The sequence below is a fragment of the Lissotriton vulgaris genome, chromosome 5 (genome assembly GCF_964263255.1).
Source record: "Lissotriton vulgaris chromosome 5, aLisVul1.2, whole genome shotgun sequence".
Classification (NCBI taxonomy): Eukaryota; Metazoa; Chordata; class Amphibia; order Caudata; family Salamandridae; genus Lissotriton; species Lissotriton vulgaris.
This window is the reverse complement of record NC_141693.1, coordinates 1716783407-1716798528: the sequence shown is the minus strand read 5'-3', so window position 1 is coordinate 1716798528 and position 15122 is coordinate 1716783407. Positions and strand designations below refer to the sequence as shown.

The window sequence follows — 15122 nt, the reverse complement described above, 5'->3', positions numbered from 1 at the left end:
ACCTCCTGCACAAAGCTTGTGGGTAGTACACACACAATTAAGGTTACTGTCAAACTCGGATACACCAGTGCCAACACCTACCTCCTACCATTAGGTAGTTACGGGTTTCCACACCACCTAGTAGGACCCAAGGTGCTCGCCCAACCCAAGGCAGTCCCATTCCTGATGATGTAGCTGTATAGTCTGCAAGGCAGACATATGAGGAAACCCCTGACTTCTACTTAAAAATGGCTGACTTCTTCATGCCACTGCTGTCCAGCAAGCCAAGGTGCGAACAAGGTTGATATGCAGACGTCGTGCATTTTGCAATTGAAAAAATACTACTCCTCTTTTTTTCCCCCTTTCTGTCATAGGTACCTACCTCACCTGCCCTTCGCCCTGAGATATGATGTTTCCTTCCACATGGTTTCATATATACTAGCTTGATTTCTTGTTGTAAATGTACCTCAATGTCTCTCGCATGTTGGATATCTATCTGATGCCGTGTACCGCGGTCTGGGGCTAAGTCTGCACTTAATAAATTCCCTGAATAAAATAAAAAACAGTTTCTCTCTAGTTCAGTGTAGTTCATAAATCTCTAGTTTCTATTCTGCCTATGAATCTTTCTGTTTATGGCCTATCTCTCTGCCACCCCCCCTTCATCATCTCCTTTCTGCCACTTTCTTGTTGCCATTTTGTTTGCCTCTTCCTCCACTAGAAATGTCCTCTCTCTTTCTCTTTCTTTGTGCTAGGTTGACATGCTTACCTGTGCCTCTCTCTACGTGTGTCCATCGTTTTCTGTCTCTTGGCTGCTGCCTCGCTCTTTTATCCACCCTGTTTTCATCCTTTACAAACTGTACCCCTTCTTTTCTGGCTGTCTGCAAACTTCTACCTCTGCCTCTTTTCCTTTGCTTCGCACTGTTTTCCTCGCATTTCAAATATCTCTCTCTCAGTATGCCTTTCTTTTTTCCTTTTTTTTGTCTTTCTTTCTTCCTTTCTTTTCTTCTTTGCTCCTCACCCTGAAAGTAGCCCGAGGCAGCAACATGATGGGCCCTATACATGAACATAGTAGTAAATCTTCAACTGTATGTCTATGTACTGGTGCAGGTTTACTACTATTGGGAATTCTGAAACATTCCCAGTAGTACGCTTGGAAAGCTAGGGTAGTGTAGGTGTTTTACTAGGAATGCTGTGTGACCTCTTCGAGAGGCTCCTACTCCCACGGTAGGTAATTCTACATAGCCTAAGAATTATGCACAGAGCGAATGGAGGCCACTGTCTAAACATACATTTCTTCACTTTTTTTCTCTCTTCCTTGGGGAAAGAGTTTTTACGTATGGACTAGAACTAGCACTTTTTCTATAACCACTGCAAATATGTTAGTGATCTGTACCCCCTGCCCATCCTCAAGGGAAGTTACTTCAGCCATTGGCTTGAATCAGCTTTCAGACCATTTCCAGGGTGGCAAGAGGACTGATTTCAGTTTGTGAATGAGCACACACATTTACGATAGAGGGCTTGACCCAGCTTACAAGACAAACCACACCTTGTACAGCCTTCTTCCACCTCTTGAGTGGGATATACTGCTTCAGATTTCTCTGTACTTTGGGAGAGAAATGCACAGCTTTAAAAGCATCTACGCCTACCTGGAACACTTTTGTGAAATTATAGCAGGCGTAAATGAGGCCAAAAATATGTCTGTGAACAGGACCTATTATTTTCTAATAATACATAAAATACCCCCATTCTGAGCCAGACCCTCCTCTTGTGTGTTACTTTATGAATTTCTCTGTAAAATAAATACAGTGTTGTAAAATGAAAAGTTTGGCCCCATTAAAAAAAGATCTTGGGGAAAGAACCTACCGAGCACCCCAGCGGAGGCTCAGTATTGGTTGCTGAGTTTGCGCACTGTAATGTTGGGTTGGTTTACAAACATTTGCCTGGGCTGCTTTTAGCTTTCGGTCCATCCATCAGGATGCACTATCGTGTGATTAGTACGATATACAAATCAATATAATATAACATAACATCCCAGTTGACATAAACAGCTTCCCTCTTGTCCTATACCTTGATATTTCCTTATGCACTTGGTTGTCTGATCCTCCTTTCAGTGTGATCCAGTCCCTATTCCATGTGAGTTTTCATTTGAGCATCCCTACATTCCTCCCTCCTCCTGCCCTCTGGCCTTACCGCCACCGGTGGTGTTGCTTTCGCTCCCTATGAAGGCCGGGAACCCCTTCAGATCCTGTTCATTGTTTCCAGTGGTCAGTGAGGCTGATAGTTGGCTATAGGTAGAGCTCCTGGGAAGGCGGGCAGCTTTCCTCTGGAACTGGACCCAAGGTTGGTTCCTGGCACCTGAAAATGTTAAGAAGTTAAGATTAGGTCACTACAAAAGGCACAATACTAACCACTAGCGAGCGCCAGACCAAGAGTTGGTACCAAGCACAACTAAGTCTGGCAGTGATCTAAGAGTAGCGCCTTATTTACCTTGACGTCCCAGACCTGGATCTGATAATATGTGCTGCCACAGAGAGAATGGCCCACCGCATGTATAATATATATTTATATATGTATACACACACACTCTATTTAAAATGTACCTCTGAAGTTACGAAGTAATGGTACTATGTGAGTAGGGACTCCCAATGCAGTGGCCATGATGTAGTGGCTTCCGATATCATGACCTACAACTGCGGCTGTACACTACTGTAGGCACTTAGAACCCACCTACGAATAAACGAAGACCAGAGTTTTTCTCTATCGCTATCTCCGTCATTTTTCATTTCACACATTGTTTTTTCCCCCTCACTTTTTCCATACTTCACATCTTAAATCTTTCATTTTTCAGTCCTCTGTCTCTTACCTCTTAGCTAGTATTTTCTTACTGAGTGATCCATGCCTTCTAATTTCACATCTCAAAATCAAAATGTGAAATGACTGAACTAATACAGAGAAAGTAAATCTAGTTAAGAAAATATGAGAAGTGAGGAGAAGATGGAGGCAAATGAAGATTTCAAGATGTGAAATCAATGAATATAGTGTTATTTACTTATTTAATTCGTATGTGTCTTTATGTGCTGACGGTGTGTTTTTTTATGCATTATTAATTATTGGTTTTATTTTTGTGAGGTCCAATGTTTTGCATTTGGTGTGTGAGTTATGGGTTGCCTATAAAATCATGTAAGCAATATATAATCATATTACACATTATGACATTTTTGATATTCCATGTGTGCTTTGGGGTAGTTAAATCAAAAAAGCTGCTTACTGCAAAGAGTAGCTGACAATGGGCACAGCCCAGAATTAAAATGTTTAGGTTTGTTAAATTTTCCTGAATAAATTGTTAATAATATAATGGGTCAAGATGGGGACAAGTGGAATTATGGGAATCTGTGGCCACAGCATTTATCACTCCCGCAGGAGTGAGACGGCAACGAAAAAAAGCCTCCTTGGTCAATCGAATTGTTTTGTTGTTTACAGTTGTGTACACATGGGACTCTCACAAACACAAATGTTCATTTGAATTTACTTCAAATAACAAAAAACACACTTTCTAGGTAAAGATCTAGCTTTCTGCCAAATTTGGTGTAATTCTTTTTAGCTGTTTGGGCGTTAGCACTGTTCAGAAATTGCATTTCGGGACCCGTCTTTTTACTCAGCCCCGGCTTGATGGCTCACCCTGAAACTTTCAAGGAAAGAGCTTAGGTGGTTGAACTTTTAGTTAGATTTTTAGCACACCAAAAAACGCTCTTCTTATGGTAACTAGGTTTGATGAGGTTTTCCCCTTAAAAGAAAAAATATTTAAACATTTATATTATTATATTTATAATATAGATCACACTGGCGACAATAGCACTGGGGCAGTTATGGTTAAGCCAGAGTTTCCATAGAAAAGGCATTTTTTGTTTCTTAATATTTTAATACCTTTAATAACTTCGGTGCCATTCAATGGATCTCACAAAAAAATACATCCACTTTGGGACCTTTATGGCAAGTTTTGTGCCGTTCCATAAGGCAGGAGCTAAGAAAACGTAATGCTCATAGGAACAATTAGTTCCCATAGAATTATTTGTTCTTTGATACAGAAAAAAACCCTGACAAGAATTAAATCACACTTGAGTTACAGCTAGAACTTTATTTAAGGATTGTGCTTTTCTTGGTTTGGTCTAAAGACATTCAGGCATTTTGTGAGAAATTTGCATTTCAAAAGGTGGTCGAGTTGGGCACGAAGAGGTTACTTTTTAGAGATATCTGGACTTTTAATTTAAGGAGGATCTTTGGCTCCAGAACTTTAAACCTCCATTACTCCAACATTTATGTAATACTCGGATATGATTGGCAGAGGGGGCTTTTTCTGGTTTGCATGGCTGTTTTGTGAATTAGGGATTGTGCTGTTAACTATAACTTGTACATTTCAGTGTTTTTTCTCTTTTCAGCCATGCATCCCCACCAATATTTTTTGACCCACTTAATGATTTTCCTCCAGTGGACTCTATCATCTGTGAGCCCACAGGAGGTTCTCTGTTTTCAACTAGCGATGCACTTCAGCAGAGTAACTCTACAGAGAGGAGCTACACTGAAATTGTACCCCCCAGTGTCGGCGGAAAATATCCTCTTTTACCAGGCATTGAAATGCAGTGGTGGGCGTAAATTATTGGTTTACGATGCAGGCCCACCACTGTTCTGGTGTGCCTGTCTACCTGCATGTGTGAGTACCTGAGACTTCCATTACTCCATTAGACTTCCGAGATTGGGGACAAGAGAAGGAGTGTAAGGAAACATCAGGGTAAGAGGCTCCCAGCAATGAAGTTACAAAGGGCAAACAACACTGCAGCACGAAGCCCCCTTTTTTGCTTCTTTTAAAAAGAAAATTAAAAAATACCAACTCCATATTTGGAGAACCTGGCTAACTGTTCTTAGAAAACTGTGGTTTTGTAACTTCACACAGCTATTCAAATTCACTTCTTCATAATTTAGGAATTTTCCAAACTTTAAATAAAGCCAGGCTTTCTAGCTGTGCCTCCAAAGTTGGATATCATTGGCATCCTAATTTGCCTTAGTTGGAACAGTATCCCAAGCTGACACTGGCTTCGGGGTCTACGAGTGGCTCTACCGAACTGAACAAAGAGACTCCTAAGACCATAAACTCAACATACTTATTTTCCTTTGGTGGAACCATTACTATCTGAGGGTGGACATCTAAGATAATAGATTTTGGGGTTGTTTTAGTCAGTCTTTTGGTCTCAAACCCAATGGCTTCTACAGTCTGATATCAGAGATAATGACCCAGGGGCCCAGAAATATCATAACAACGTTACGATGCTGTATCCTGCTGTCTGGAACCGCTGACTGATTGACATGCTTTGTTTACAAACAGTGAATTAAAGCCCTAGTCCTTGAGCACCCTAAAACTGTACCTTGAGATATCATTGGCCTTCTGGCTCACTATTATTATTTTTTTTAAACGATGAGCCAGGTGCTTAGATATTATAAGTGGCCTTGGCCCTGGAAGATGCTAGTCCTGCGTGTCATAATGTTAGTTCCACTTTTTACTCGTAAATAAACATTCTAATCTAAACTGAAGAGTAATACTGATTAACCATTGCCTGTAATTGGTGTTCCAATCTCTAACATCTCTGAGGGTGAGTCTTCACTGCACAGCTGCACTGCCATTCATGACACAAGTGGCCAAATGAGTAGCTTGGTTGATCAATTAGAGCACAATGTTATTAATGGCATTGGGACACCAGTAAATAATAGAACCCAAACATGGTAACTGCTCAGTAAGCACTGACTGCCCTACAAAAAGTGGAAACGATTAGGGAAAAGATGTGGAAAGCAGGAAAGAAAAACAAGAGGTAAACAAGAGGTAAAATTATGAAATAAGGTCTGAAATGAAAAAGGTGGACACAGAGATAGAGAAATTGGTTTGAAAAAGAGACGACATAGAACATAAGAAAATCAGGGGAACGTGAGAAAGAATACATGAAATTATATAAGGTGTAAGAGTAAAATATATCAAAATGAGAAGTGAAATGGCAAAGAGGATAAACAAAGTCAGAGTAAAAAATGGTGTGTGGAAAATGAGGGAATATGGAACAAGTGAAAGAAGACAAAACAATACATGAAACGTTAGAAATTATGGAAAAACAGAGAGGGAAATAAGGTATGAAATGAGACATAAGGTGAGAAAAGTGAGAGCGAAAATAGGAGCAGGAAAAAAAGATAAAGTTTGAGATAGCAACAAAGATACCAAAAGAATGCAATAAAATGAGCGTAACGAGAAAAAATTGAATATTGGAGGCAGAATAGATGTGACTCATAAGTAACACAACAGAATAGATGCTCTTCATAAGTAAGACAACAGAAAAAGTGACAGAGAGAAGAAGATATGAACAGAATGAAAGAAGATGGAGAAAACAAGAGATGCTTGAAAAGTGTAAAATAGAAGTGAAGAAGGTAACAGAAAGTCAGAGTGTTAAAAATAAAAGCTGCAAAGATTGTACTCAAAAGGGCACGACGGACGCACCAGTGTGTAAATTGCACCCAGCACACTGCAGCACAAAATCCTGTAAGAAGGTATCCAGAAAATGATAAAAACAAAATGAGAGACAAGACAGAGAGATACACAAACAAAGAGTTAAATGGCACGCAAAAAATGGAGAAAGTGAGAGAAAATAGAAGCAAGCTATGACAGAAGATGGAGAAAACAAAAGAGAATACATATGATGGAAAATGTGAGAAAAGATGGAAAGTGAAAATCAAAAGTTACAATGTGAAATGAGAGACAAGGGAGAAAGTAGAAGCGAGAACAAAGTTGTTAGAACAAAAGGGAGGCTGAAATAAGTGAGAGGAAAATTAAGGTGTCAAAATACAACATGATACAAAATGTCAGACAAAAACGTTTTAAACGGGAGAGATCAAATGAAAAAGGATTAGGAAATACAGTGTGTACCAAAAGGGAGAAGAAGAAGTTAGCTTGACAGAAACATAAGCTGCAGGAGGTGGAGCTAGGAACCGACCAAGATGGCTGCTTCCTACTAAAGACGCAGTGGTGCCAGATCTCTGTACTAGTATCCTGAGCGCCCCTTTCAGACAGGAGGTCGGTGCGATCACCTTGGGAAGATGACTGCACAGCACTAGCTCACAATGCACAAACACAAATGTTCATTTGAATTTACTTCAAATAACAAAAAACACACTTTCTAGGTAAAGATCTAGCTTTCTGCCAAATTTGGTGTAATTCTTTTTAGCTGTTTGGGCGTTAGCACTGTTCAGAAATTGCATTTCGGGACCCGTCTTTTTACTCAGCCCCGGCTTGATGGCTCACCCTGAAACTTTCAAGGAAAGAGCTTAGGTGGTTGAACTTTTAGTTAGATTTTTAGCACACCAAAAAACGCTCTTCTTATGGTAACTAGGTTTGATGAGGTTTTCCCCTTAAAAGAAAAAATATTTAAACATTTATATTATTATATTTATAATATAGATCACACTGGCGACAATAGCACTGGGGCAGTTATGGTTAAGCCAGAGTTTCCATAGAAAAGGCATTTTTTGTTTCTTAATATTTTAATACCTTTAATAACTTCGGTGCCATTCAATGGATCTCACAAAAAAATACATCCACTTTGGGACCTTTATGGCAAGTTTTGTGCCGTTCCATAAGGCAGGAGCTAAGAAAACGTAATGCTCATAGGAACAATTAGTTCCCATAGAATTATTTGTTCTTTGATACAGAAAAAAACCCTGACAAGAATTAAATCACACTTGAGTTACAGCTAGAACTTTATTTAAGGATTGTGCTTTTCTTGGTTTGGTCTAAAGACATTCAGGCATTTTGTGAGAAATTTGCATTTCAAAAGGTGGTCGAGTTGGGCACGAAGAGGTTACTTTTTAGAGATATCTGGACTTTTAATTTAAGGAGGATCTTTGGCTCCAGAACTTTAAACCTCCATTACTCCAACATTTATGTAATACTCGGATATGATTGGCAGAGGGGGCTTTTTCTGGTTTGCATGGCTGTTTTGTGAATTAGGGATTGTGCTGTTAACTATAACTTGTACATTTCAGTGTTTTTTCTCTTTTCAGCCATGCATCCCCACCAATATTTTTTGACCCACTTAATGATTTTCCTCCAGTGGACTCTATCATCTGTGAGCCCACAGGAGGTTCTCTGTTTTCAACTAGCGATGCACTTCAGCAGAGTAACTCTACAGAGAGGAGCTACACTGAAATTGTACCCCCCAGTGTCGGCGGAAAATATCCTCTTTTACCAGGCATTGAAATGCAGTGGTGGGCGTAAATTATTGGTTTACGATGCAGGCCCACCACTGTTCTGGTGTGCCTGTCTACCTGCATGTGTGAGTACCTGAGACTTCCATTACTCCATTAGACTTCCGAGATTGGGGACAAGAGAAGGAGTGTAAGGAAACATCAGGGTAAGAGGCTCCCAGCAATGAAGTTACAAAGGGCAAACACCACTGCAGCACGAAGCCCCCTTTTTTGCTTCTTTTAAAAAGAAAATTAAAAAATACCAACTCCATATTTGGAGAACCTGGCTAACTGTTCTTAGAAAACTGTGGTTTTGTAACTTCACACAGCTATTCAAATTCACTTCTTCATAATTTAGGAATTTTCCAAACTTTAAATAAAGCCAGGCTTTCTAGCTGTGCCTCCAAAGTTGGATATCATTGGCATCCTAATTTGCCTTAGTTGGAACAGTATCCCAAGCTGACACTGGCTTCGGGGTCTACGAGTGGCTCTACCGAACTGAACAAAGAGACTCCTAAGACCATAAACTCAACATACTTATTTTCCTTTGGTGGAACCATTACTATCTGAGGGTGGACATCTAAGATAATAGATTTTGGGGTTGTTTTAGTCAGTCTTTTGGTCTCAAACCCAATGGCTTCTACAGTCTGATATCAGAGATAATGACCCAGGGGCCCAGAAATATCATAACAACGTTACGATGCTGTATCCTGCTGTCTGGAACCGCTGACTGATTGACATGCTTTGTTTACAAACAGTGAATTAAAGCCCTAGTCCTTGAGCACCCTAAAACTGTACCTTGAGATATCATTGGCCTTCTGGCTCACTATTATTATTTTTTTTAAACGATGAGCCAGGTGCTTAGATATTATAAGTGGCCTTGGCCCTGGAAGATGCTAGTCCTGCGTGTCATAATGTTAGTTCCACCTTTTACTCGTAAATAAACATTCTAATCTAAACTGAAGAGTAATACTGATTAACCATTGCCTGTAATTGGTGTTCCAATCTCTAACATCTCTGAGGGTGAGTCTTCACTGCACAGCTGCACTGCCATTCATGACACAAGTGGCCAAATGAGTAGCTTGGTTGATCAATTAGAGCACAATGTTATTAATGGCATTGGGACACCAGTAAATAATAGAACCCAAACATGGTAACTGCTCAGTAAGCACTGACTGCCCTACAAAAAGTGGAAACGATTAGGGAAAAGATGTGGAAAGCAGGAAAGAAAAACAAGAGGTAAACAAGAGGTAAAATTATGAAATAAGGTCTGAAATGAAAAAGGTGGACACAGAGATAGAGAAATTGGTTTGAAAAAGAGACGACATAGAACATAAGAAAATCAGGGGAACGTGAGAAAGAATACATGAAATGATATAAGGTGTAAGAGTAAAATATATCAAAATGAGAAGTGAAATGGCAAAGAGGATAAACAAAGTCAGAGTAAAAAATGGTGTGTGGAAAATGAGGGAATATGGAACAAGTGAAAGAAGACAAAACAATACATGAAACGTTAGAAATTATGGAAAAACAGAGAGGGAAATAAGGTATGAAATGAGACATAAGGTGAGAAAAGTGAGAGCGAAAATAGGAGCAGGAAAAAAAGATAAAGTTTGAGATAGCAACAAAGATACCAAAAGAATGCAATAAAATGAGCGTAACGAGAAAAAATTGAATATTGGAGGCAGAATAGATGTGACTCATAAGTAACACAACAGAATAGATGCTCTTCATAAGTAAGACAACAGAAAAAGTGACAGAGAGAAGAAGATATGAACAGAATGAAAGAAGATGGAGAAAACAAGAGATGCTTGAAAAGTGTAAAATAGAAGTGAAGAAGGTAACAGAAAGTCAGAGTGTTAAAAATAAAAGCTGCAAAGATTGTACTCAAAAGGGCACGACGGACGCACCAGTGTGTAAATTGCACCCAGCACACTGCAGCACAAAATCCTGTAAGAAGGTATCCAGAAAATGATAAAAACAAAATGAGAGACAAGACAGAGAGATACACAAACAAAGAGTTAAATGGCACGCAAAAAATGGAGAAAGTGAGAGAAAATAGAAGCAAGCTATGACAGAAGATGGAGAAAACAAAAGAGAATACATATGATGGAAAATGTGAGAAAAGATGGAAAGTGAAAATCAAAAGTTACAATGTGAAATGAGAGACAAGGGAGAAAGTAGAAGCGAGAACAAAGTTGTTAGAACAAAAGGGAGGCTGAAATAAGTGAGAGGAAAATTAAGGTGTCAAAATACAACATGATACAAAATGTCAGACAAAAACGTTTTAAACGGGAGAGATCAAATGAAAAAGGATTAGGAAATACAGTGTGTACCAAAAGGGAGAAGAAGAAGTTAGCTTGACAGAAACATAAGCTGCAGGAGGTGGAGCTAGGAACCGACCAAGATGGCTGCTTCCTACTAAAGACGCAGTGGTGCCAGATCTCTGTACTAGTATCCTGAGCGCCCCTTTCAGACAGGAGGTCGGTGCGATCACCTTGGGAAGATGACTGCACAGCACTAGCTCACAATGCAGGTAGGAGAGCTTCATTGATCTTTCAGTGCCAGCATGGCATGGAGTTGACCAGTGTGACGGCCGCCCAGCGGAGATATGCTGATGCTGCCTGACCTTGATCCCAAGCCGAGATTTGCTCACCACGAGAACAAGGTGCCTGGATTCATATAGGCAGAAGATTACTACAATGACTTTTCTTGGGACGCTCTCTGCTCTCCAAGTTACCTCTGGAGTACGGGCCTGACACGAATGATATAACTTTGTTCCAGGCACAAGACTGCACTGGGGCCCCTGGGCAGTTCCTATGGTGCATTTAAGACCTGATGGTCAGAGACTGGTAGATGTATCAGGACTTTTTGAAGTGACACTGGAACGTATGTCCTCATTGGGTCGTCATCAACCATGTGTAAATGAATATCTGTGTCATCAGAGTCATTGACCGCTGTTCGTGGTTCTCTTGCAGGGTGCTGGCTCCCACGACTGCCCAGGATTGCGCTTGCACAGAGGTGAGCTCTGACACTCACACAGTGCTGGTGGACCAGTCCCACTAATTTCAGCTGATCCATTATAGTTTGATTTGTCTTTGGAACTACATGACACCATCTTCCATATCTTCGCCGTACCAGCTTCAGTTCTCAGAAGCATTTTACACTCCATGTCTACTTTAAACCTGATACCCCAAAGTTATCGGATCTCGCAAAGGATGCCATATTGAAAGGAATATCTGCCCTCAACACTAGGCCGTCTACCATGGACTCCAAGATGACTGATATGGCGATGAAAGTGAGATCAGTATGTCAGGATATCTCAGCATTTCAGGCCAGAATGGACACAACTGACAAAAGGTGCAATGTAATTAAGAGAAACTTCTGGACTGGAGTAAAAAATGTAATACCTTAGACACAAGGTCACTGAACTTAATGACAGAGCAAGGTGAGACAACTTCCATATTTACGGTATACCAGAAAACAGCAAGAAGGACAGCATGGTAGGCTTTTTAATGAACACAGCTCCTCAACCTCCAACTCAATGAAATGCTTGAATGTCAGAGCATGAATTGGATTAAAACACATACAAAGACTAGAAGTTAGAAACCACAACCAATTACAGCGTATAACCTGTCATCAATATTAGGTCCTTATTTTTAGGGTCATTCTTTTACAAAGGTCATCCAATTTTCTTTTCAGTGGACTACTCAGCGAAAACCAACATCAAAGCACAGATGTTTCTTGCTCTATGGCTCAGGCTGTGACAGTGGGACCTGAAGTATGGGCTATTGGACCCTCCCTCCCTGATCGTGACTCTGGACCGCAAGACAAAGAAATGTATTGATCTGAATGACCTGAAACCTTTCCTTGTAACCATGAATGACTTTGCAACAGACAGTGCTGCCTACGAAATTTGCACACCAAAACCAGCGAACAGTGGTGCACCTTGGAATCATCACAGGAATTCTACGAAATATTTAAAAACTGGATTAGCTAGAAGTGAGTCTAAGTGAGCTTGCCTACACCACATTGGAGGTGCACTCCACAGGGACACAGACAATTCCCAGCTCACCACTGAAGCACAATACAGAAGACAGGAAGGTCAGTGGTGAAGCCTGATACATTTTCATTGAGATGGACTTCCTTGTTGGAAGACTGTCAATGCTGGTTATATGCCCGCAACTCTATTATGTCATCGCTAGGGAAATCTAGGCCCATAGGACCACTAACTATTAATGCACCTGATGTTAATATCGGTGGGCCCGATTCTCAGAACTAACTTAAGACAAAATCCTAAACTTGCTACCATTTTGGTATTCACATAAGACACTTACTCATTTTGGTATTCACAGAAGGCACTTACTCATTTCGGTATTCACAGAAGTCATTTAGGTGTCCTAAAGTTAGGACTCCTAACTTTACTACTCCTAAACTGAGAGAAATCCTAACTTTAAGACTTTCTGTATTCACAGAAGGCATTTAGGAGTCCTAAAGTTAGGACTCCTAACTTTACTCCTCCTAAACTGAGAAAAATCCTAACTTTAAAACTTTCGGTATTTACAGAAGGCATTTAGAAGTCCTAAAGTTAGTACTCCTAAATGCCTTCTGTGAATACCGAAAGTCTTAAAGTTAGGATTTTTCTCAGTTCTCAGTCCATCCCATCTGTTGGGATGGACGAATTTGTCATTACGTGTCTTTTTCGTCACTGCCAGTCACACTGTGGTGAGGATCACATTTTGGCAGCAACCACAACTGCGTGGTGACTGGTCCATAACGGTATCGGGGTAGCCTCTTCTCCAAAAACAGCACCAATCTGACATGATGTTACAGTTCAGATCACAGGAAAACCAACCTTTTGAGCTTCCTGGCACGAGTATGGTCTGATACAAATTGATCCTTTATATGGACAAGGACATATTAAGTCACTTCACACTTTGCAAACTAAGTTTGTCCTGGGAGACACTGATCATTTGAGGTGTTGACAATTGGCAGTTGTCTCTGTGCTATGTTGGGAGTCCAAACAGTCGAATTAATGGTCTCATCTGTGTGGCAATATTTGCAGGTGTAGGGTCAGACAGAGGAGAAGTCTCTGGGTTATATGGGATTATCATCAAAACTATGCTTGGCAAGGGATTACACAACTGAATATTGGGCAACTCTATTACATGGTCATGATAGGATGCTTAGAGACTCTATATTAAAGTTCCTGTACTTCAAGGTCCAAAGCAATTGATACTTCAAATACACACTACTTCACTCACTCATTATTCTTTATTCAGATTCCAAACGGAAAAACATAAAAGTGCACAGCCAATACATAATGCAGAATCAATAAAAACAATATAGGCACCTTCAGATAGAAATAGTCATGGCATACTTATTATCCTACCAAAATCCTATACTAGAGTATCAATACTTGTACCTGTGATGTACTATGGTAGTCATGTACAACTGGCTCATTACTGAGACACAGCCTGTTATTTATTATTCTTGGAGATGCAAACCCCAGATATGCAGTTGAGTATTGAGCATTGAACCGGCCCAATATGTTACGTTAGTCACCTAGGTCATTATCTTAAGTACAATGTACTACTACACATGCAAACAGCGGAGCGATGTGTTCATTACAGGTGTTTTCACCTGTAAATGTTTGGTGTTCTTTTTTTTAGCTCATTATGCCTCTCAGGCACCACCCCCCCCCTCCTGTTTTGTTTCAAACTTTTATAAATCTGAGTGTTATGGAAGCCTACAATTACTTGCTGAGACCCGGGTGATCTGTGAGCAGGCCAATTTGTAAAAATAAATAAGTACCAGGGCCTCATCTGGCGGTCACCGTAGTTTGCACCACACATTCCCACTGTGCTTACACAACTACTAACCATCACACTGCTACAAGTGTGACAATTCAGACTGTTCGAGGCTACTAAAGCTTTAAGAATGGCTTGAGTGTCAGGTATTAGTTGTTTTTAATATATATGGAATTAACAAACAACAGTTTTTCTGCTCACCTTTAAATTACACAAACAGTGCCACCATGTGGCTGCTTTCCAAAGTGCCGGTGCTGAGCACCGAAACTACCGGCTCAAATTAAGCACTGTAGCAGACCCACTCTTCTGATCAGGTTGAGCCATTTGCTACCAGCACTTGGCTCTTTCTCTGGCCCTCATATTCCCACTCTACCTAAACAAACGCCTTCTTTTCATCCAACAAAGATGATACTTGGATCCAGCACTTGCATCTTGCTCTGTAGCCTCTGTACGCTGGGACTCAGATATGCGTGTACTTAAAATTCACAATAAATAAATGCTGAAGAATTCTAACTTGTTCACACATTTCCCACCAATATACAGTTTTTTTGCCTGCACAAATTTCGCCAGGTTAAACTTGGTAAAAGCTGTGTAGGGAAATCTAATATTAAAAGTTTTACGTCCCTAATTCTGGTATGTGGAACTCAGAATAAGGAGCTAATACCGCACTATGAAAAAAACAAGCACAGCGCTATCAGTGTTTAATAGGTTTTATTAGCTCCTGGTATTAACCAGGCTCTTGCAATGGGGCCCAAAGTGTGAAGCAATGCCTGAAATGGAAGCGGGAAACTAGTGGTGAGATGAGAGAAACAATTGAAAAAGTAAAGTTAGAGAAAAACGCAGAGGTGAAAACAAGAAATTCGGAGAGTGTAACAAGATGGAAAAGTGAGAAAGTAAAACATGGTGTGAAATTAGACAGCGGACCAGTGCTGGAAATGGAAAATAAAACTCTGGGATCTCGTAATTTGGGCGGGGCAAAGGGTAGAAGCAGAAAGGGGTGGAGTCGCAGGAGGCAGAGACATGAGGAGCTACAACTCATCCAACCCGGTCAATAATCACCCT

General features: G+C 40.4%; 1 protein-coding gene across 1 annotated transcript in view; it reads right to left on the bottom strand.

The window, feature by feature from the left end:
* Positions 1–15122, bottom strand: part of FAM171A2 (family with sequence similarity 171 member A2) — a 225319-nt gene that overhangs the window by 80696 nt on the left and 129501 nt on the right. The window contains exon 4 of the mRNA XM_086923898.1: positions 2170–2334. Coding sequence (XP_086780024.1) covers positions 2170–2334 — 165 coding nt within the window. The remainder of the gene's footprint in view (positions 1–2169; positions 2335–15122) is intronic.